Source organism: Uloborus diversus, chromosome 4 (assembly GCF_026930045.1).
Source record: "Uloborus diversus isolate 005 chromosome 4, Udiv.v.3.1, whole genome shotgun sequence".
Taxonomy (NCBI): domain Eukaryota; kingdom Metazoa; phylum Arthropoda; class Arachnida; order Araneae; family Uloboridae; genus Uloborus; species Uloborus diversus.
The window spans coordinates 16,456,352-16,477,870 of NC_072734.1; the positions used below are offsets into that span (position 1 = coordinate 16,456,352).

The following is a 21,519-nucleotide window of genomic DNA, read 5'->3' on the forward strand; positions in this document are numbered from 1 at the left end:
TTGATGACCTCTAAAAAATCAAAGGTCCAGTTGAGAGAAAAAATAAGTGATTTTAAACATCTTTCATATGCAACTTTTAGGAATATGAATTTCAAAGAAAAAAATTTAAAATTGTCGATCGCACCCATCCGTCGAACCTGTATGAATTGATCCAGAAAACAAAAAAAAAAGCAATTTTTCTGAATTTTATTTTACGTTTGGAAATCAAACCAATTTCGAGTTTCTTCAAGCAAATAGTAGAAACACAGTTCTATATTCTTGTAAAATTTTAAAGTTGTCTGAATTTTCCCTCATTTGAATTTTTGTGTGTATGTGAAGGGGAAAATCATCATTTTACAAAATGTCACTTAGTTTAAAACTAATTTTGAAGACAAAGGAGTTAAAATATAACTTCAAAAGTAAGGTATTTCTTTTATGATACTTAGCACATTATTGGGTATTAATTTCATCAAAGCTAATCCATTCCTTGAAGATTGAGATTAAAAAATAAAATGCTTAACTATGAGAAAATTGAAATATTTTCAGTTTTTGAAACTCGGTTAAAAGTTAACTATAATAACGTGGAAAATTTTACTGATATCAGATTAATTACCCTACTCCATAGATTGCAACAACATATAACTTTTATGTTTTCATTAAATAGTTAATAAGATACAAGCCTTCAGAAGTGCAACCTTAAGCATTTATGAGAATGCTGTTCAATTTGACCAATTTTCAATCACATGTAACTATTCAAATAAAAAATTTTAAGCAAAAATATTTTAGATATTTTCATATAGGCATAAAAGGAACCTGTATACCAAATTTCATAAAAATCTGTTACCATGCGGCCACTACTTTTTTGCGAATTTTGCTCATTTCGTATGGAATGACCCAAAAGTGAAGTCGCATGGCCGATAAAGATGAATCACACACAGATACCCTGTGACAGATATTTTTCGGAAATCCTGAAAAATGGATTTTAACTATTCAGCACACATCGAAAATCAGAACTCTAGAATTTTAACGAATCAAATATCTTTCTGTGTATATAGCCCGGTCAATTTAGACATAAAAATAGTGATCAAATAACAAAAATTCCGGGAAAGCTAAATTTTTGTAGGGACCTTGGGCTAACTATTACAAATAAAAAAGTCCCCATCGTGCCAAAAGTCCCCATCGATCCCATGTGCGCTAAAAAAGTTATGGGGGGTCAAAGGTCAAAATTTTAGGTTTTTTGGATTTTTCTCAAAAACGGTAAGTTTTATCGAAAAGTACCGCAGACCAAAGTTGAAGATCTCAAAATTCTCTATAAAAATGGTCCTTATGATTTTTTTCTCCAAGACCAAACCTTCCCAGATATTGCTTACTCTCAAAAGACAGCCAGTCATTTACAGAATCCCCTCTACTTGCATGGCCTTGAATAACATCTGGCTATTCTAGTCCGTATGGCATCGTTCACGTACCCAAAGGGGCCGGACCTACTATGGGCATGGGCGCACCCCTCAATATCGCGGATCCCCCCCCCCTAAGAAGCAAGAGTCCCCCTCCAAAAACTGAGAAAAATACTCCTCAAAACAACCCCCTTTTAAATGTTTTTTGAGCTCTCAAACTGTAACCATATTTCATACAATAAAACATAGTTTGGCTGGCGAGTCGCATTATTATCTTGACTTCTGACAATGTTTGGCCTTAGTGATACATTGTGAGTAAGATTTCTGGATTCTAATCTGTCTTTAAGAAATCCATCTCTCTTAGTTAGACAACAAACTGTGTTTGACGCTTCTTTGTCTAATTTTACGCATCGTCTCACTGCTTTAGTATAACGTGAGGTATTGGTAATCATATAATTCAGTAGTTACGCCCTCAAGCACCATTTCTTTTAAAGTTTCATCTGATATTCCTTTTTTAAGAAGATGATCCGAGTTTTCCCACTTCTGCTTATCAAAGAGCTCAAGTTGAAATCTGAAATTGTAAATTTTCGCTATACAATCGAATTTTTTAAACTTGCCATCGTACTATGTTTAGAACATCAGCTCTTGTTCTGCAAACTGGTTACTTTGAGAATCTAAAAAATATAACACTAGGCATTGCGGATAACCATCATCAGAGAACTTGTTTCAAGACGGATTACGACGATCAGTTCGAAGATGGACAATGAACATGTATAATTCCAGATTTCAATTTTGAAGCAGAAAGACTGCTATGAGCTCATTGATAAGCAGAACTGGTAAAACTCGGCAGCTCCCTCTTTCAAAAAGGGGACTTCCGATAAAACTTTGAAAGAAATTGCTTGGTGGCGTACCTACTGAGTAGTATGGTTTTCAAAACTTCACGTCATACTAAAGCAGCGAGACGATAGGTAAAATAAGAAAAAGAAGTGTCAAGTACTCAAAACCTCACATGTCATACTAATGCAGTGAGACGATAGGTAAAATAAGAAAAATAAATGTCAGGTACAGTTTGCTGCCTAACCAAAAGGAATGGATTTATTTGAGTCAGATTAGAATCTAGAAATATTAAGCCACAATACCATCAAGTCACAATTTCAATCAAGACTGAAAGTTATGAGAAGTAAAATAGTTCAACTCGCATGTCAAACTTATGTGTTATTGTAATCAATGTGGTTACAGTTTGAGGGCTCAAAACCCATTAAAATTTCCTTAGCAACGTCTTTTGTTTCAAAGGGTGACTGATGTGGGCTGTTGCAAGCGACATTATTTTAAAATTTTTATACTTAACTTATGTTTTCTATCATAGGTAAATTTGACATTTTGAGCCAAAGTTATCTGCTAAGTGGAGAATTAAACATTTTTTTACTAGATAAGAAATGCTTTTATTACTTTTTTTTTTTCGTATCTATGTAAGAATTAATTAATATGAAAACAAACTTTTACAAATCATAACTTCTAATATTCTCTATATTTTTTCTCTAAGTACGGAGCAACACGATGTTATTCAATTCTGACTATATTGGTCAAATTCAACACTCAACGCATGTGTGGAACTTTAAAATACAGTTTATTATTAAAATGATCTTATGCAATGTGTAATCTACACAAAAAGCCTGCTCTTAAGAGCAATAACATCAAATTTCTGAAATTTTGATATTTGATGAAATTAATATAACTTTTTCCAGTTTTTATGCATTAATGGTCAACTTTGAGGCGCGAGCGACACTTCAAGATATTTTTTGCGGTTAAAATCCTTTTGTTGAACCAAATATCTCTACAAAAGGCAACTTTTCCGGGCTATTACTTAGCGTTTATCAGATTTTGATTTTTTTTAAATCCACCCTAATGAGCATGGCCAGTACTTCAAAAGTAAGTCCACCTCGAACAAGAGCGGGATTAAGTGAATCTGAATCCAGCTTTTATTGTAAAAAACACTGCTTATTTTGTGGCGAGGAAGCAGATGAAGAGGCTGAGAAGAACAAAACGCAGAATTATCGCAGAAAAATTTATAAAGTTTCCACACTTACATTCAAAGAATCCCTTTTAAAATTAGCTAAAGATCGTTCTGAGGTGTGTCAAAAGCTGCTCTTGCACGTTTTAATTTTGAGTATGATTTAGTCGCTGCTTTATGAATTTTTCTTTCATTTTTCTGCGTTTTCTTCTTCTCAGCCTCCTCATCCGCTTTACAGCCACAAAATAAGCAGTGTTTTTAAAAACAAAAGCTGAATTCAAATTCACTTAATCGCGCTACAGTACGAGGAGGACTTACTTTTGAAGTACTAGCCTCTTTATCGTCACGTTGCTGCAGAGATTGAATTTTTCCGGGTGTATGATTTTCTGCAATTCACGCGAATTGTAACGGACTTTAAATAATCAGCATTCTTATAACTTCTCCTGAGACTTGCATCGATTAAAGTTGGCATTCCACAACTGCCCAGCACAACAGTTTCACCTTCAGTCAAAAGTTTATTGCAAATAAAGCGAAATTGTGACATTTTTCTTAAATATTGATCAGCACAAACTACAGCAGACGCTTGTGATTAATACGTTTATTCACTCGAACTGCACGTTTAACTCTAAAAGAAGCAGGTACGTCAGGGGTGCCCTCCTACCCCCCCCCCCCAAGAGGGGTCATGACCCAGACTGCACCATTGAAATTTTTAGGGGGATTGTTTTGAGGGGTACTTTTCTCAGTTTTTGGAAAGGGGCTCTTGCTTTTGAGGGGGGGGGGCTCCGCGATATTGAGGGGTGCGCCCATGCCCTTAGTGGGTTGGGCACCCCTGGGTATGTGAACGACGCCACACGGACTAGAATAGCTAGATATTATTCAAGGCCACGCGAGTATAGGGGATTCTGTAAATGACTGGCTGTCTTTTGAGAGTACGCAATATCTGGGAAGGTTTGGTCTTGGAGAAAAAAATCATAAGGACCATTTTTATAGAGAATTTTGAGATCTACAACTTTGGTCTGCGGTACTTTTCGATAAAACTTACCGTTTTTGAGAAAAATTCAAAAAACCTAAAATTTTGACCTTTGACCCCCCATAACTTTTTTAGCGCACATTGGATCGATGGGGACTTTTGGCACCTTATTTGTAATAGTAAGCCCAAGGTCTCTACAAAAATGTAGCTTTCCCGGAATTTTTGTTATTTCAATTGTCTAAAATGACCGGACTAATATCAGATATAGAAGAAATCAAAAATGATTTAAGAAAAATAATTAAAACACCTTAAGAACAAGCTGTTCTGCTTTTATCAGCAAAAACCAACATCCCCAAAAGTTTTAATAAAAATAATTGAATGTTAAATTGAAACAATCAGTTTAAAAATGGTAAAGATGACAGTAAAATGAAATGAAAAATTCTACTTAAACTTAAACTAGTTTATGAAGAAAATATATTAATTGTCGGTTAGAGGGATGAAAAATGTTATTCGCAAACTTCAAACTAGTTCTTAACGATTGACAAGGTGCAAATGAGTCAATGAAAAACTAGAGCAAAGTGGTCAGAATTATTACAAACAATAAATAAAGAAGGAAAAACTTTTTATTTTATTCACTTTTGGCCTTTATCCCTCTCATCACTGTCACATGTATTCATCATGCAAGGTTGTGCTACCAGAAAATTTATAATAAATTAAAAAGAAAGCAAATCGTATGATCCATGCATGAAACGGACACCAACTCCATTCAGTCTATGACGTTCCCTTTATTGAAGAAGAGACACGGTCATTAAATTTCGGAAAGAGCAAGTGAAAAAAGAATATCTATGCATCTATTTCTTGCTGAATAAGTTTGAATATTTTTTCCTTCCAAAAATCAATTTTCATGTTGTAACGAAAAAAAAACTTCTAGACACCCCCCCCCCAAATGGCGCAGCTTGCGCCATGACCCCCCCCCCTGTGGGCACCCCTGCAGCAAGGGCGTATTTAGTTGCTCTTGACCAGTTCTGCTCCTTAAATTGGTCTTCACTCGTAAAAGGTTCAATTTAACCTTTTAGTAGAGGGGCTATGGTAGAAAATATAGCTGGAAACTGCATTTTATGATAAAATCATGAAACTTGGCACTCATGTAGACGATGTCCTTACAAACATTTTTAGAAGGGGAGACATTTAAAAATCCCCCCCCCCCCCAAACCCCGCTGACGGTCATTTTTGATCAAAAATCTAAAACTACTTTTAATTTTTTATTTTCGGAAAAACACCCATCATATCTTTTGTCAGTTCTATTATGATTACTAAAGTGTAGAAAACCATCAAAATATCTCTTAACCTCCTAATTTTCATAATTTCTGAAACTTTTGATTTTTTAAACAAAACTTTAACTAAAATATTTGACATTTCTGGAGCGGTAGTTTGAGAAATGTTTTCTTATGTATTTTAAAGCCCTGTGTTAAAGAAAATCAATAGTAGAACCCAATAATCCGAACCCCGGAAATCCGAAACATTAAAAAATCCGAACATATATTTTAAAACTTACTGATAAAAACAGATTACAAAACTGAGAATGAAACTAGAAATAAAAATTAATTTGAATTTCGGCATCTTTAATTCAAATTATGTTTTTCGCAATCACGAGTGTGTGTATGTAGGCGTGTGTGGGGGGGGGGGGTAAGTGTGTTTGTGTGTAGTCATGTGTTTGTGTCTGTGTGCAGGTATAAGTGTGTGTATGAATGTGTGGGGGGATGTGTATGTGTGTGTAAGCATAGGTGTTTGTCTGTGCAGGCATGATTGTGTGGGTGCTTGTGTGTGTATGTGTAGGTATCTGTATGCATGCATGTGTGTATGTTTGTGTAGATGTATGTGCGTATGTGTGTATAGTTGTGTATGTATGCGTGTGTGTGTAGTATATGGACGCAACCTGAAGACTGTTTTCGCTATAGGAGCAGCATGGAGCTATAGGAGCCGGTCGACGGTGATGCTGCAGAGGATGCTGGCGGGAAAATAAAATGATAGCATATCAAAACAGTCAAATGAAAGCAATAAGCAATCGTGATTGCTCAAAAATCATAAACAAGGCTATTTATTTATTTTTTAAACTTGAAACAAACATTTGAATTGGTTTTTAAGAATGAGTACAATACTTTGATTAGTTAAAACGAAATCAATTTTCATTATTGAAAAAAAGTTTCAAATACTTTTTCCGCAATTTTTCGGAAGTTTCACTCACATTCTGCAGTTTTATAAGTCCTATTAGCATTAGCAAAATGAGGAGGGGGCACGGAAATTTTTTTCATAAAACTCCAAAATTTATTATTAAAAGCTTTAAAAAAATTTAATTTCTTTCTCATTAGCCGATTTGAAGCGTTTGTTCTATGTTTTAAACGATGTAAGAGGAATATATTATTAATTATTGTAATAAGAAGTTTAGTTCTGTGTTAATAAAGCTAATAATATTAGTAAAATTGTTATTTATTAAAATACAACTCGTTATTACAAAAACTGTAACTAAAACCACAACAAATCTGAGTGTTACGTACAATGATTATGCAGAAGATAATTTCAAACGTTTGAACTGACAAGTAATTAACACAGATACATAGCATTTTCCATTGCAGTATTTACACATCGATGTGCAGATAAGCTCATTTTTGAAGCACCCACAAGTTATTTGAGAGCAGTTGTTTTTTACACTTGCATGATATAAATTCGCTTTAAGCACTTGAAACTGCGGGCAAACTCTAACAAGAACGTGCTTCTCATCAAGTACTGTAACTGTAAACCACAATCATGAGTTTAAGTTCAGACTAAATTTTAAGGCATACTGCCCCATTGATATCTACCTTGATAAGAACTAAATAAGTTGCCTAAGGGCCTCAGCTTGGCTGATAAGTTAATCATTGATCTTTGTTTGCTGGTGGAAAAGCATTTTCTAGCTTCATTTACGGACGGAAGTTACATGAAGACGAGTAGCAAAGATTCGCTAAAATATTTGAAATTTTTAATCAGGTATGCTTTTTTTTCAAAGTTTTTATAGGTATAAAATGCACCAATCCAGATAGTCTTTCCATTTTTTCCACATTGTCACTTTTCCCGACCTGCAAAAAAAGAGATCGTGTCACATCCTGAGAATGAATAAAAACCTCTTTGAGCGACTGTTTTTTTGCTGACCGGATTTGTATTGGATTAGTATAAGTCGAAAGTGTTTTTCAGCTACAAATTTAAGCTCCATCTTTTTCCCCTTTTTGTACAGTTCATGAAAGTATATGCCTAAAATGATTGCGAGGGCCAACAGTTCTTATGCGTATGCTTCCGTATTCTTTTTCTGCAGCATCCAAAACATGTACGAAGATCCTACAATCAGCTTCCTCATGATTTGATGGAGCTAGAGCTGTTGTATTCAGTGAAAATCACCGTCGAATCATTACGAGAAAAACAAGATGGTATAGGCAGTGCAATCATGAAAAACAGTTCTATCTTATCTGCATTTCGGATGAAGCTGATCCAGTTCTCAGGAAGCAAACCATTTTCTCCAAAATGATATCTTTCCCGCATACCTCTTGTATGTCTTGCATCTGTATCCTGAATAGACTTCAAATACTCCAACAAAAACACTTTCGGACCTAGGTCGTTTTATATGAACGATGAAAGAACCATCATATAGACAATGGCATCGATTACGATGTATCTCTGCACTTTTTCTAAAAAATTAGCATTCATCAGTTTCATCTTCAGCAACCCTTCTCAACTCGTTTTCGTCTTCTCTCGAGTAGTCTTCATCAGTAGGAATACTTTTATTGAGCAGGAATGTTAATTAATGACTAGACTGAGCTCCATTTATTGAAGTCGATGGAGTGTGAGGTTGATTTTCATAGAGGAGAAATTCTTCCAGGTTTAAATGTACGATATTGCAAACAATAAAAAGCTTTGAAAATGAATCTGCATCGAATTTTAATCTTTTCATTAAAAAGACTTACTGGTTTTTCTGTAAAAATGAAATACTAAAGTTTTTTTCCTACCCGTGAATATGAAGCGACTTTTGAGTCACAATTCTTTTTTCTCTATGAATTTGCTGTAACTGTTTTTCTCCCAACTTGTCCAATCTTCATGAGTTGCTCCACATTCTTAATCTACTGTTATATTCATCTTGAATGAGAACAATTCTTTCGACGCTTCTAAAAATGGATTTCCATGTTCAGATATTCCTCTTCAAGACCTTTCTTGAAAACAGGCTTTGGAAACTTAACGTTTCTTCATTGCGCACGTTTCTTTAAATGAGTCGAGGTAATTTTTTAAAAATGTGTAACTAAATCGATAACTTCAAGACCAACCAACATCCATCTTCTTAACGCACTTGGGTCTGTGATACACCAATTATACCCCCGTCTCCTTTCACCACCACATTGTTTTGCTTGTAAGCATGTTCGAATGCAACTACAGAAAACACGTTCATTGTGTTTTCTACAACATTCTTTCTTCGAAGGCTTTGTGTACTTCTGGAAGGTTTGTGGATTAAAGGAGATCTTTTATGAAAACTGGTTGCCATCGAGCATAATTAGTAAAAGGTATATGTACATCGTTTAGTATAGAGATAAATTGGGAAAAAACACAGAACATACTCCTTCAAAGTTTCAGTAAAAATATTAAAGTTGGTTGAAAGGTGTGATCTAATAAACAATTAACATTAAAAGCCTCAGCTTTAATACGGTGCTCCAAAATTTGAACATCGGGATGCTGCTTTCTTTCTCGGATTGATCGATGTGAATCTTTTTGTAAGTAGTTAGACATTTCATTATACACTTCAGGTATATTTTTTCCCTCATAAAATGAGTAAAAGCTTACTAGCGATCAATCGGGTAACGGAGAATTAACAGCAGCAACAATTGTAATAATAGTAAAAAGAAGAAAAAATTTTGAATTCGAACTTTAAATTTCTTTCCATTAGAATTATGTAGTTTTGACATTAATTTCACTAATTTTCCTTCAAGTCCTTATTCTCTTATACCCTTTGGAAATAGTTTCGATTATGCATGCTCAGTCATAACAAACGAGGTGCATCATGGCCAGATAATTGGACAGTTCGTACAATTAGAATTCGAATAACTGGAACCCTACTTTGATATAACTCTAATTAAATGTACAGTGAAACCTGTGTAAGTTGACCACTTGCGGTGCAGTACTTTGGTGGTCAACTTAGACAGGTGGTCAACTTATAAAGGGGGTAATGATTTTTTTTTTTTTTGTCATTCCTTGCTCTATGTATTCATTTTTTTGATTAATTGACCCTTACTCTTTCTGTTCAACTCACTTTCATTGTTTAGTATTACTTTGAAGCAATAATTTAAAATGTTATTCAAATATTTTTAGAGATTATTTTCCCAGAATGATGTATAATGTGTCATGCAAAATTAAAATTTCAGTAAATTGATCAAAAAAAGTCTTATTGTTTATGAAAAGTTACTCATTTGATATTAATAGTTCCTAAAAACTCATGACTAATCAAAAATTACAAATGTTTCGTTTTATTTTTTTCTCATATACATTTATAACCTCATGATGATCTACTTTTCAACAAAACAACTCCTTATTAACGTTTGGTGCACTCATTAGACTAGTTTTTGGAAATTCCATATGTGCCCCAGCTAATTTTCTCCGGATTTCTCCCTTTTCAATTAATTTTAATATTTCATCAATCTCAAGTTCAACTAACTTTCTTTTTGAAGCCATTTTATGTAAAACTATAACACAAAGAGCAACAAGCTGGACTCTCATAGTTCAAAAAAGCAGTTGAAAATGAAAATGTCCTATCTCTTAACTCTTTGCACCAGAAATACTGCAATGCAAGTAACTTTACTCTTTAGCACAATTCCATTGTTGCCACAAAATATTGCAACTGGAAAAAAAAATAGTTTTCTATTGACACATGTTTTCATTGAACAGAGAGTACAAAATTCAATCTTAAATAGAACAGCAAAAGAAAAACAAGTTTGGAGAATAAAAGGGTTCAGTAGTTTTCAGATGTGGTTAAACTCAAAAGGAGGTTTAGTTATGCTGCTGTTTTATTTAGTTGGTAAAATGCTGGTCTGGCATCAAAAATCTTCTTGGAAAGCTATAAAAAATAATAATAATTTGTTAAATAAAATTTTAAAAAATAAACCAAGTGGTCAACTTACAAAGGGCTTTTTACAATACTTCAAACCAAATTTGGTGTTCATTAGTGGTCAAGATACAGGTGGTCAAGATAGAGAGGTGGTCAAGTTACAGAGGTTTTCCTTTATTATATAAGATAGGACTAATTCCGTTCCTGACAAAAGCGGTCAACATAGACAGGTGGTCAACTTACAAAGGTGGTCAACTTTACAGGTTTTACTGTATCTTTAAATTCAGAAACCAGTAATTATGTTTCGCGGGGGGAAAATTCACGTCAGAATTTACAATTCAAAAATATTGATTTTTTTAAACTTTATTTTATAACTTTTTGTGAAGTTATTTCTGAAATTACTTTTAATGGAGCTTCAAACGGTAAAAAATATAATTAACATTTATGGAGTGATACAACCAATGATTAAAAAAATTAAAATATTTTTTTAATCGCTATTTTTGGTTTTGGACCAAAAATGGCCGTTAGGGGGGAGGTTGGGGTGGAATGCCTCCCCTTCCTAAAATATTTGTATATGCACTGTATACCAACATGCCAAGTTTCAAAATTTTATCACAAAATGCAGTTTCTTCCCCCGTAGCCCCCTGATTATTTCAACTGCTGCTGTATTCGGAGATTTTCCCCCGAATATCTTCGAAATTTAATTCATAAGAACTATTTCAGGCAGTCTTTGATAGCAACGTTTAAGAGAGCGTGAGTCTCGAGGAACCTCCCTCGGAAATTTTTTGAAATTGTAGTCCTGAAAGCACATTTGATAGATTGATTGTCTTTGATGACTTCAGTAGACAATTCAGGACTCGAAGTCCAGTCACTCTTCGTTATTGAAGTATCAAAAGCACAATTTTGAATTTTATCTTAAAGTTGACACAAGTTCAGGGGGGGGGGGGCATTTTTCAAAATGGAGTCCTGAAATTTTCTTTTAGGCTGTTTTTTGACGTTAGGGGAAGTGAGAGGGTTCCTTGGGTCTTCCCGGCGGTAAATTTTCAACACAGGTTTTAAAAACCTCTTGAATTATTCGAAATTTATCCTTATAAAGCAATATTGTAAGCTCTTTTTGGTCTCGCGAAGAAAGGTTGACAGTATTGGATTCGCAATACTTGAATTGATCGAACATTTCGGGAAGAGTCCGGCACCCGCGGCCCCTCCTCTTCCCCCGGCTTTGCGACTGAACTGTGACACCAAATCTTTATAAATAGCTTTCCTATAATCCTTCTAGAACGGTAATATGACTAGAAATCAAGGGTTCTGAGGGGAGGGGGGTTGAGAATTGATAAACTCTTCTCTGCACTCATTTCTCGCGTTAAGACGACTATATAATTTCAAAATAAGATTGACTACCAAGTAGAAGCTTGCTTTGAACAGACCAGTTTGCTTTGAACAACTTTATAGTAATTTAAAAGTATTGAATTAATAACTCTAATTATTGTAATTAGACATACTGTCTAACCACGGATTGTATGGAAAGGCAAACATCCGGTTTACACGCGGAAATGGACCAATCTATTAGTTTTCAGGGATGTCAGATTTTGCAGATGTATGTTAGCCTCTAAATTAAGCAAAGTCTCATTCAAATAAGCGGAATGCGCGCATAAAATTTTTATTTTTCCCCTCGTTCAGATGGAATCGCCTTAACTGGATGTTTGCCAATTCCATACAGTCCGCGGTCAAACAGTAGTGATTTCGAAATGAACATTAAATACTTTCGAGTTTGGGACGCGCGAGACGCAAACGTTTGTTATCCTATTAGTAAAATAGACACAGAACAGAAATAAAATATCTTGTTTGTACTTTTCGTATCTTTGGATGACGAGCAATCAATCGCAATGTAAATTTAAATTAATGGAATTTGCTTGTTTCGCATTTATTATGCACGAAAGTTTGCTGATGAATTTCACCATCGTGTGATTCCCATTTTATGGAGGCCTAATCGCACTCCTTGTTCAATACCTGTTATTACTTAAGGGAAAGAATTTTGGCACGGTAGGGGCACTTTCATGTCTGGAGAATGAGTGAAGCGAAATATTTTTTTATTCCATGCGAAATCGAGCAGTTTTTATTTCTAGCAAATTCCCATTTAATTTTTCTTGTACTTCCCATTTAATAATGAAATGAGTACTTGAACAGTAACTTCCGGCAAGAAACTACGGTTTAGATCTCTGTTTTAAGCTTTATTTATTAAGAGTTTTATTTCTTATGATTAATGCAGGCTGAATGACTTTTTAAATTCCACTTATTTTATTTATTTTTTTAAATCACTTCCTTCCTCTCATTAACCGGCAGGATCACGTGACAGCTGAAGAACACGTGGGAAATCTGCGTTTACGATAGAAGCAGACGGGGTGATTTAACCTACCCTATTTTTAATTTTGTTTTTTTGATTTTATTGTTTAACGTTTATTTTATTACGTTTGATTTTTATATTTAGAAGCTTTATTTACTCGCTTATTGAATAAAAACGACATGAATCCTCAGAAAAAGTTATATATAGCGAATTTACCGCTTGAAATGAACGGGGAAAATCTAGTTGAATTAATCCAACAGAGGACGGGCGTTACTCCCATTGATATTATGTTGCGAAAAACTTATGCTTTAGTAGATTTGCCGGAACATGTGCCCATGGAAAATGTTATTGATGTATTAAATGGTATGTTCGTTTCATTTTTCTTATTTATAAATTGATTCTTCCTGTGTGTAACAAATTTAAATGTCTGTTTTTATTTCAATTTCGGCGATCGGCTCGTAATTTCGTAATGGAATGAAGAGTGATCGTAATCGAGCATGAATAAAATAATTTTATTACTGCAATTGCCCAGATACCGTGTTTCGATTCAGAGTCCAAGAATCTCATAATGATCTTATCTATTAATATGTCATCAATAAGTTTATGATGGTCTAAGATTTCATTTTTTGTTTTGACGCATTTGAATCTTTTTTATAATGATTGATAGGTTTAAGTTCTGTGTGCAGCACCTTCGAAACTGATTGTGTAAAGTGTAAACAATTTTAAGCGATCCCTGATAGCCAGTATTCTGTAATCAAAGGGTACTGGATGCAAATTATACAAGAAAACAACATAAATTATGCCCACTTGCATATAAATACAGTAATTTCTCAAAGTTGCAAGGGCTCAATTGACCTCTTTGTCCTCCCTAAATGATGGGCCTTGGATGTATTGGCTATCACGCTTTGATACATCAAATGATTCAAAATTACGTCATGTTGAAAAATTATAAGAATGTGCTGTATTTGTATGAGATGTATAACAGGATTATCAGGATCTTTAAAAAATCTTATCTATTATGAGCTCTGAATTCAGGTACATTAAGACTTGGAGCCCATGTTGAGCATTCAAAACTTTAAATCGTAAACTTGGCAAAACAAACTCTGATTTGGCTGATAGAAAATTCTCAAATTTCCTCTGATCCTCAAAATATTGTTAAAGCTTCTATTAAGGAGATACAATTACTGCCAAATAAGTGGCTTATTTAATTTAGGTTTGTGCTGCATCTTAAAAAAATAACTGAGGATTGGAATTTTATGTCTAGTAAAATTATTCTTTGCTCTCTAAATAAAATTTTCTATTAAAAAAATTGTTTAAAACTTCTTACAATGAGCCTTTAGCTAAGACTTTTAAAATTTGGTTGATTTGCTAGGCTATAACAATTTAAAATCCCTAGTGTGGGCTCTGAAACAAGATTTGTTCATTGCACGTTATTTACTTGAGTATTTAAAAATGCATTTTGTGAAAATTGCAAAACATTTTAAATTGAGAATGTATTGTAAAACTTTAAAGTCAAAATTATTTAACTAGTAATAAAAGCTTTCTAAAAGTTTTTGAAGGGGGTAAATCTTAAACTAGTTCATATGAGAAGTTCTGTTAGGACCAAGTTCGAAAAAAGGAAAGAAATTCCAAGCCGGAAGAAGGTCCGAGATTTTTTAAACGAGGGGTGAAATATATGTAGGGGGGGGGGGCTCGTAAAAATCATTGGTGACGTGCCCCCAAAATTTCTGTGTACGCCCCTGGTTGTGACAGATTCAACTAAATGCTGTCAGTTGGCAAGATTTTTCATTGGTCTATTGTAAATTATCGTCATAAGAGTATTTTAATCTCCAAATTGCATACGGGAAAGCAAGTCTGGACTACGATAAACTGAATCTGAAACAGGACACAGTTTCGACTTAGAAGAGAGCTCCTGAATACAGGTGGATTTAGGAGTGAGTTCCGGGGGGGGCTGGGGGAGGGTACAAGGTTTCTTTTTTTTTAGATGCATTAGTTGTAATCAGGTATGAGGTCACTTTGTAGTCCTAAAGTCATCAACGATATTAGTCTTAGGTCTACAATTGATGACTTTGATGCAAAAACCAGTTCAGTCAAAACTTTTTTTTAAATTCATTTTTGTGTGTGGCCGATAGTCTAGAAGTTCTGATGTGCAACAACAGGACACAAATGTAAGATCAGACCTCTGCTTATGATAATGTGGGAAAGATATTAACTTTCTACCGGACACTGATAATATTTGTTGGTCAACTTAATGAAAATGAGTGCGTCTGGGCTTACCTGGTTCTTAGTTCTTGCATCTACGCCTCAATTGTATCTCAAATTTAACTATCAAAAAATTGCCAGACAAAGCCTTCGAACTTTCGCCGTTCCCTTAAAAATTTCACTTTTGAAAGTTTTGTGGGAAAGCTCCGTAACCCTTTTATAAGCACTATAACCTAAAATTGATTTCAATTTCAGAACAAAATGCCCAGAGGGAACCTCCTGGGGTTTTCCCCCAGACATAAAAAGGGCAGTGCGCTTTCAGATAAAAGGGTTCTATTTAAAAGAAGTTTTATAAAGCATTAAGGTTTTTGGTTTTCTAGGTACATACAAAGTTCAAGTGTTTTTTGATTGTTTTTTTTTTTAAATATTTAAGTTTTGATGTTTAGTTTTAAAGGTAATGTAAAAAACATTCAGCTATATATTTTAATAGATTCTTGTGGATAAGATATTGAAACGAGAGAGTGAAGTTTAAAGAAGGTTAGATTAATTGTTTACGAAAGGCTACGGGGAGTTGAACATAAAGTTTAGTCACAATCATAGAAAGAGTTGTAAAACTTTAATCATAAATTTCTCATTAGCTGTGTTTGCATGGACACTTTCCACCCGCAAATAACCAGCTTTAAATTCTGGTGTGGATTTTTCTTTATTCTGCTTCATTCTAGAGTAAATGCAGTTTTTATCCAGTGCTGGGTGTACTAGTCACATAGAATTCTGGGGGTGCAACAATACAAGGGAGGGGGGGGGACAAGGCTGCCAATGGCGATTAAGGAACTTTGACAGAAAGGCTACTAGGGCTACTATTTTAGTCAAAATATGGGTATAAACAACTATTTTGCAATCAATTGTTAAAGGCTACTATTTTAGTAAATGAAACTAAAATGTAAAAACACATGGTTTTCTTTTTTCTCCTAGGAGAAAAAATTGTTTAAAAAAAGGAAGAAAAATCGCATATAAGTTTATCCCCCCAGGTGCGGGGGGGGGGGGGGGGAAGGAATGTTTAACAGAGTTTAATTTTTGAAAACAATGGTTTTAAAAAGAGGAAAAATGAAATGTAATAAAAATTAAAGACTAGAAATGTAATGTTCATATTTTTATACAAAGTTTTGGTTTTGCAATCGCGATTATTTTTTTTTTTTAAGATATCGTTTTTACAAGTGCGATTTTTGTTAAAGGGTTAGTTTTTGCAAACGCAATTTCCAAAGAAAGTTGTTTCCACTACTACTTCTTTACTGACTTTTTTGGGGTTTAATTACTTGTATCTAAATTATACATTCATTTTTTGAAAACAAAAGCTAATTTTCTCTCGATAGGAAATATCACGAATGCGGTGCTTCTTGCTCTTTTTATACAGTCAGTATTTTATTTAATTAACAGTCGGAAAATGAGAAATTAGACCGGAATGGGTCAGTACTGGTTTCTCTAGTGTTTATTCAAAAGGGTTGGGCTAAAGTTTGGAAAATGTTTTTTAAAGTTTTCTTTTTCAAAGGTTGTTTAGGAAAAATTTGCTCCAGGTATAGGTTTATCCCCACTGCTGTGAGTGATGTCTACTTAAATTACCATTTAATTATTAAGTTACACATTTGTATCTTATACCTTACAATCATAATGTTACAAATTTTGTAAATAGTAATTATTTTCATGATTAATTTGTTGTAATCTGGCCGAATTTGACGTTTTTATCTTTCTGAAATTGTCTTAGTAACGTAGCCTGTAAATAGTTTCTTATAATGAAAATGCAACCCCCTTACATCCAAATGAAGTATACGGTCCCGCCCCCCATTTCTGAAGGATGAGATTTGAGAATGGATTAAAAAGAAAGTATGAGAAAGAGGTAGAACGGTGTAGGATTTTCTGGAATATTTGAGAGCTCTCTTTCGAGGTTTATAAATAGCCATGCTGCATGTTCAAAGGGAGACTGGTCTGAGCTGTGAGCTGAAAAGGTGTGTATTTGCCTTTGCGCTGTGTTTTTGCATATTTCGATGTACATACGTGTGTGTGTCCGTTGAATTTATGGTGTTAATTGATGTTTAATTGCTATGGTTAATTTACCAGTTGCTAACGATATTCCTTGTACATAGTTGTAAATAAAGCTGTGTTTTCTCTAGAACTGTTGTCATTTAAAGAATTTCTTGAAGAGGCTGAACTCGTAACAATCTAATATTGTCTTCATGCCCCTTCAGCTTCAACTTTATACATTATTCAGGCTGTAATAAATTGGCTTTATTTTAGCGATGATAAGACATTATGTTCAAAACACTATCAGAACCACCTTTCGCTGCTTCATAAAACCGCAATGTCCCTAAAACTTCCTAAGTTAAAAAATAAAAATTGGAAAATTCATTGAAAAAATCCGTGTAGACTTGCCTCGGTCTATCGTAAACGAGGGGGCTCCTTTCTATGATGGGAAATAAAATGTGATGTCATTATTGCCATATGTTAATGAGAAATGACATTTTGTTCTTGGGTAACAGAGGTGAGAATTTGTGATGTAATTCCTTATCCTACTAAAAAATAATATTAAAAAGTTAAATGTACTTAAACATAGTATTTGAGACACTTGTGAAAGGAATTACATAAGTATATACTTTTAAGTAAATAAGTTATCCGAACCATGTCACACCAGATGTGACATGCTATGAAGGTGAGAATTCACGGTTGTGAACCAAAAAAAAAAAAATATATTAAAATAAAAATTATTTTTAAAAAACTGTTGGCAAGTTTAAGTAGATATATGTTTGATGAAATTAAAAAACATTGTTGAATTAGTTTTAAAGTTTTTAGTGTAAAAGATGTGCGAGAGAAAAGTTACTTTTGAAGAATGGTCCAAATGCTATTTTTTGAAAGTGGGAGAATTTTTTGGTAAATAATTTTCTGCCTCTAGTAACTATTTTGGAGCCTTTTTTCATATTAAAGGGCCCCTAAAGCAACTAATTTTAGTAGCGGAACTCAGTGGCAGCTCTGGAGGGGGGGGGGGGGTATTCCTCAGGAGATACAAGAAGTCTTTTTTCGGAACAGTTTTTATCGTTTATGAAGAAGTTTTACATTAGTCGTATTTTTGACTTAATTAGCCATGGTTTCAAACAAGAGGAAATTGTAATGATATACCAATAAATACTCATTTTACATAGTATACAATAATACAATACTGAGTAATAAATAAGGAAATGTGTTAATTTGATGCATGTAATTATTATCTTTAAATGGACTTTAATGGATAAAAATACTTCTTAAAACATTGCGCAATTTCTCTCTCAAACAGGTCACTTAATAAACTGCATATTGTATTTTTGGGTTTGCTTTCAAGTAAATTTACTAGCTGTAGAAAAATGTAAGTTGTTTCACAAACTTCCTGATGAAAAAAAAATATTTTTTCTTGATAAAATATACTTCATTAAATTTTTTTGAAAATCTGATAAAATCTTAGGGGTGCAGCGCACCCTCTGGCACCCCCGTAAATCCGCATAAGCCTATTTTTACATGTAAACAGTGAATTTTTGGAAACTGGAGCAGTTATCTGTGAAATACAAAAGTTACTTGTGAGCTCGGCTATTTTAAGCTCCACTGCAGATACCACATTTGTGCTTAGCAGGGCAGAATGGTGCACTCCTCAACTACAATGCTAATTCCTTCTCTAGAACACAATACTCGCTAAACAAAAGTAAAGACCTACACAAATATCCTTTACTAAAAATTTCAAATGGCCTATGAGGAGGTCATGGCTTACAAATCCTATACAACTGATTTCATAGTTTTACTAGTTACCAGTTGTAATTTTAAAGATAATTCAAGTGAATATGTGACTTTAATCTTTGCTTTAAATGTCATTTTAGTACTCAATCTTTTCATACTTGTTTACAATTAGTAAAACTTCAAGAAAAAAAAATTTAGTCATTTAGAATCTTTCTACTTGAATAAATGTTGGAAATTGCAGATTTATCTACCTAATGCTAATAGTGTTCCAGTATTAGCTAATCATTTTCATATAGCATTTTTCATGTGTAAAAAAGGAAATGGTAAAAGTATGTTCAAATTGAGTTTAACATTCAGAAAATCTAGCAAATTAACTTTCGGCTAGAAAACATTCTTGGTTTCTTATAAGTGTAATTGTTCACGTATTATTGGCTTGTAAAATTATTTCAAAACAAACCAAATGTAGCTAAACTTTTAAATGTCATGTGCTAAATTTTCCATACTTTAAGTTTTAAAAATCTTATTAAGCATTTTGTAAATCTCATAACCTATTTCATCTTTATTCCAGGCTGTGAAATAATGGGTTCCCAATTGCTGGTGGAACCGTCTCTGCCACAGAATCGCAGGTTAGCATTTTTTCGTCTTTCAAAACTTCAAATTTATCTGAATAACTGATTTCATGATTGTTTTTCTGTCATGATAAATGTAAAGTGAAAATTTTTCGCAAAATTTTAAAGAATATGTATGTTAATTTCTATAGTTATTAAAGGTTCATCTGTACATAAGAATTGACATTGTAAGAGTTTGTTTGGAGGGATGTATGACATTTTAGTTTGTGCTAAAAGGATCCTGGAAACTGCTAAGCCTTATGTTTTTTTTTTATCTTGATAACCAAAAATGTTATCTACTATTTCAGAAAGTTAAATAATTCTCTATTAGGTATGGGAACTTTCTGTGAAATGCATTTGTGTGCAATGTGCATTTTGAAAGTGGTTACAACGAAAACAAATGAGCCTTTAAGAGAATTAGACATTGGACAATTTCAATTTTTGAATCATAAATAATAGGAAATTCTTCAATTGTAATTTAGTGCAGCAATCCCACTGTAGTTCAGGTTCAATATCCAACAGGTTCCTCATTCGTTTTCTAATATTTTTTAAGTGAATCAGTGACTGATTTAAGACATTTACCTGGGTGTTATGTTCCACATAACATTTGGGGAACTTGTATGAGCATGTTTGATTTTATTAATATAATATATCTATCCACTTAATTAAGAAATGAATTCTTACAAGCATTCATAAGAAGTGTTTAAACAGAATGTATTGCCAAAATGTTCAATCTGTGATTTCTTAGAGATGGAATTGAAATATTTGGATTTTAAATGACTTACCTTCTCTTAGAAACCAATATGGTTTCTTCAATCTTTCTATGCTGTTTGATTTTTTTTTTTTTTTTTTGCAAATATTATTGAAACTGATAATAATTATTTAAACACAAAGTTTGATACTTACAATTTTCAAATCAAGTCAAAAAAGCCAAAATTTCAATTAGTGCCGTAAAATGGTCCAACTATGGACCACTTTTCGATGTTTTCAATGGAAATTTGAAGACTTTACAATGGTAGCTACACATCTCTTTCGAATGAAATGTTTAAAAATCTAAGATAGAAAGAAAGGGAATTCTTTCCATGTGACCCATAGTTATACTTCTACTGGGTACAACTTTATGCCACCTCATTTCAACCTAGAAAACAAGGTGAAAACTTGATCTGACCTATTGTCTGAGAATACATGCTGTACTCTGCTTGAAACTGTATATAGAATTTTTTTTTAGTCCATCATTCCCCCCCCCCCTCCTTTTTTTTTAAACTTAATCATCACTTGTCGTTTTGAGTGATTAATAAAGTTTAACATGGTAAACGTTAAATATACTATCACAACCAATACGCTGAAAGTTTATTACCAAATTATTTTTAAAATTCATTTAACACATCGGATTAACGCATTAAAATTTAAAAGTAAAAAAAGTTGTAATTTTAACTGGAAATCACTTTTATTTGTGAAATACTCATAACACTACTCAACAGAATAAACATTTTGTCTGCATCCTAATTTTTAAATAGTAAATTCCTACTAATATTGGGTCGAGAAAAACAAATATGGTAGTAAATTTTTGAAATTAGCTCTTGTTTTCAAGATACATAAAAGCACACTGGAGAAAGATGCACATCAGCCGCACATTAATTTAAAGGTATTGTTAAAAAGGGGAAAAAAGTCCTATGCAATAAGTTATTAAATAGGTCCTGTTTTATTAAACAATGCTTATACAGTAAAATCTGTAAAGTTGACCACCCTTGTAAGTTGACCACTTTTTTCAGGCACGAAATTAGCCCTTATCATATAAATCAACCTCTGTAAGTTGACCACTCAAGTAGTGCACCGTGAGTGGTTAACTTACACGTCAACTTATTTTGGAAAGCAGCGGTTGCTTTTGGCTTATTTATGTAAACGCTTCATTTTCGATTGCTTTTTGTACGTCAAAGGACAATCTCTTCACCTCTTGTAATAGTTCAGCAGCATTTGATGAGCATTAACTCAGCCCAATGACCCTGATATCTGCGTTCCTTTGTGAAGATACCTTGGTGAAACCTTTCCTCATTCTCACTGCTCATAGCTTTAGTTTTTAAACAAAATATCCTGAAAGAAATGAACAAATAGTTTCAGAGACTCATCATTCATTAATGGTCACAGAACT

The 21,519-nt window shown here is 33.5% G+C and overlaps 1 protein-coding gene across 1 annotated transcript in view; it reads left to right on the top strand.

Annotated features, from left to right (window-relative positions):
• The first annotated feature begins 12,835 nt into the window (after positions 1–12,835).
• The window catches only part of LOC129219891 (insulin-like growth factor 2 mRNA-binding protein 1), a 91,376-nt gene continuing 82,692 nt past the window's right edge, over positions 12,836–21,519 (top strand). Inside the window, exons 1-2 of the mRNA XM_054854205.1 lie at positions 12,836–13,173; positions 19,331–19,388. Coding sequence (XP_054710180.1) covers positions 12,990–13,173; positions 19,331–19,388 — 242 coding nt within the window. The 5' untranslated portion in view covers positions 12,836–12,989. The remainder of the gene's footprint in view (positions 13,174–19,330; positions 19,389–21,519) is intronic.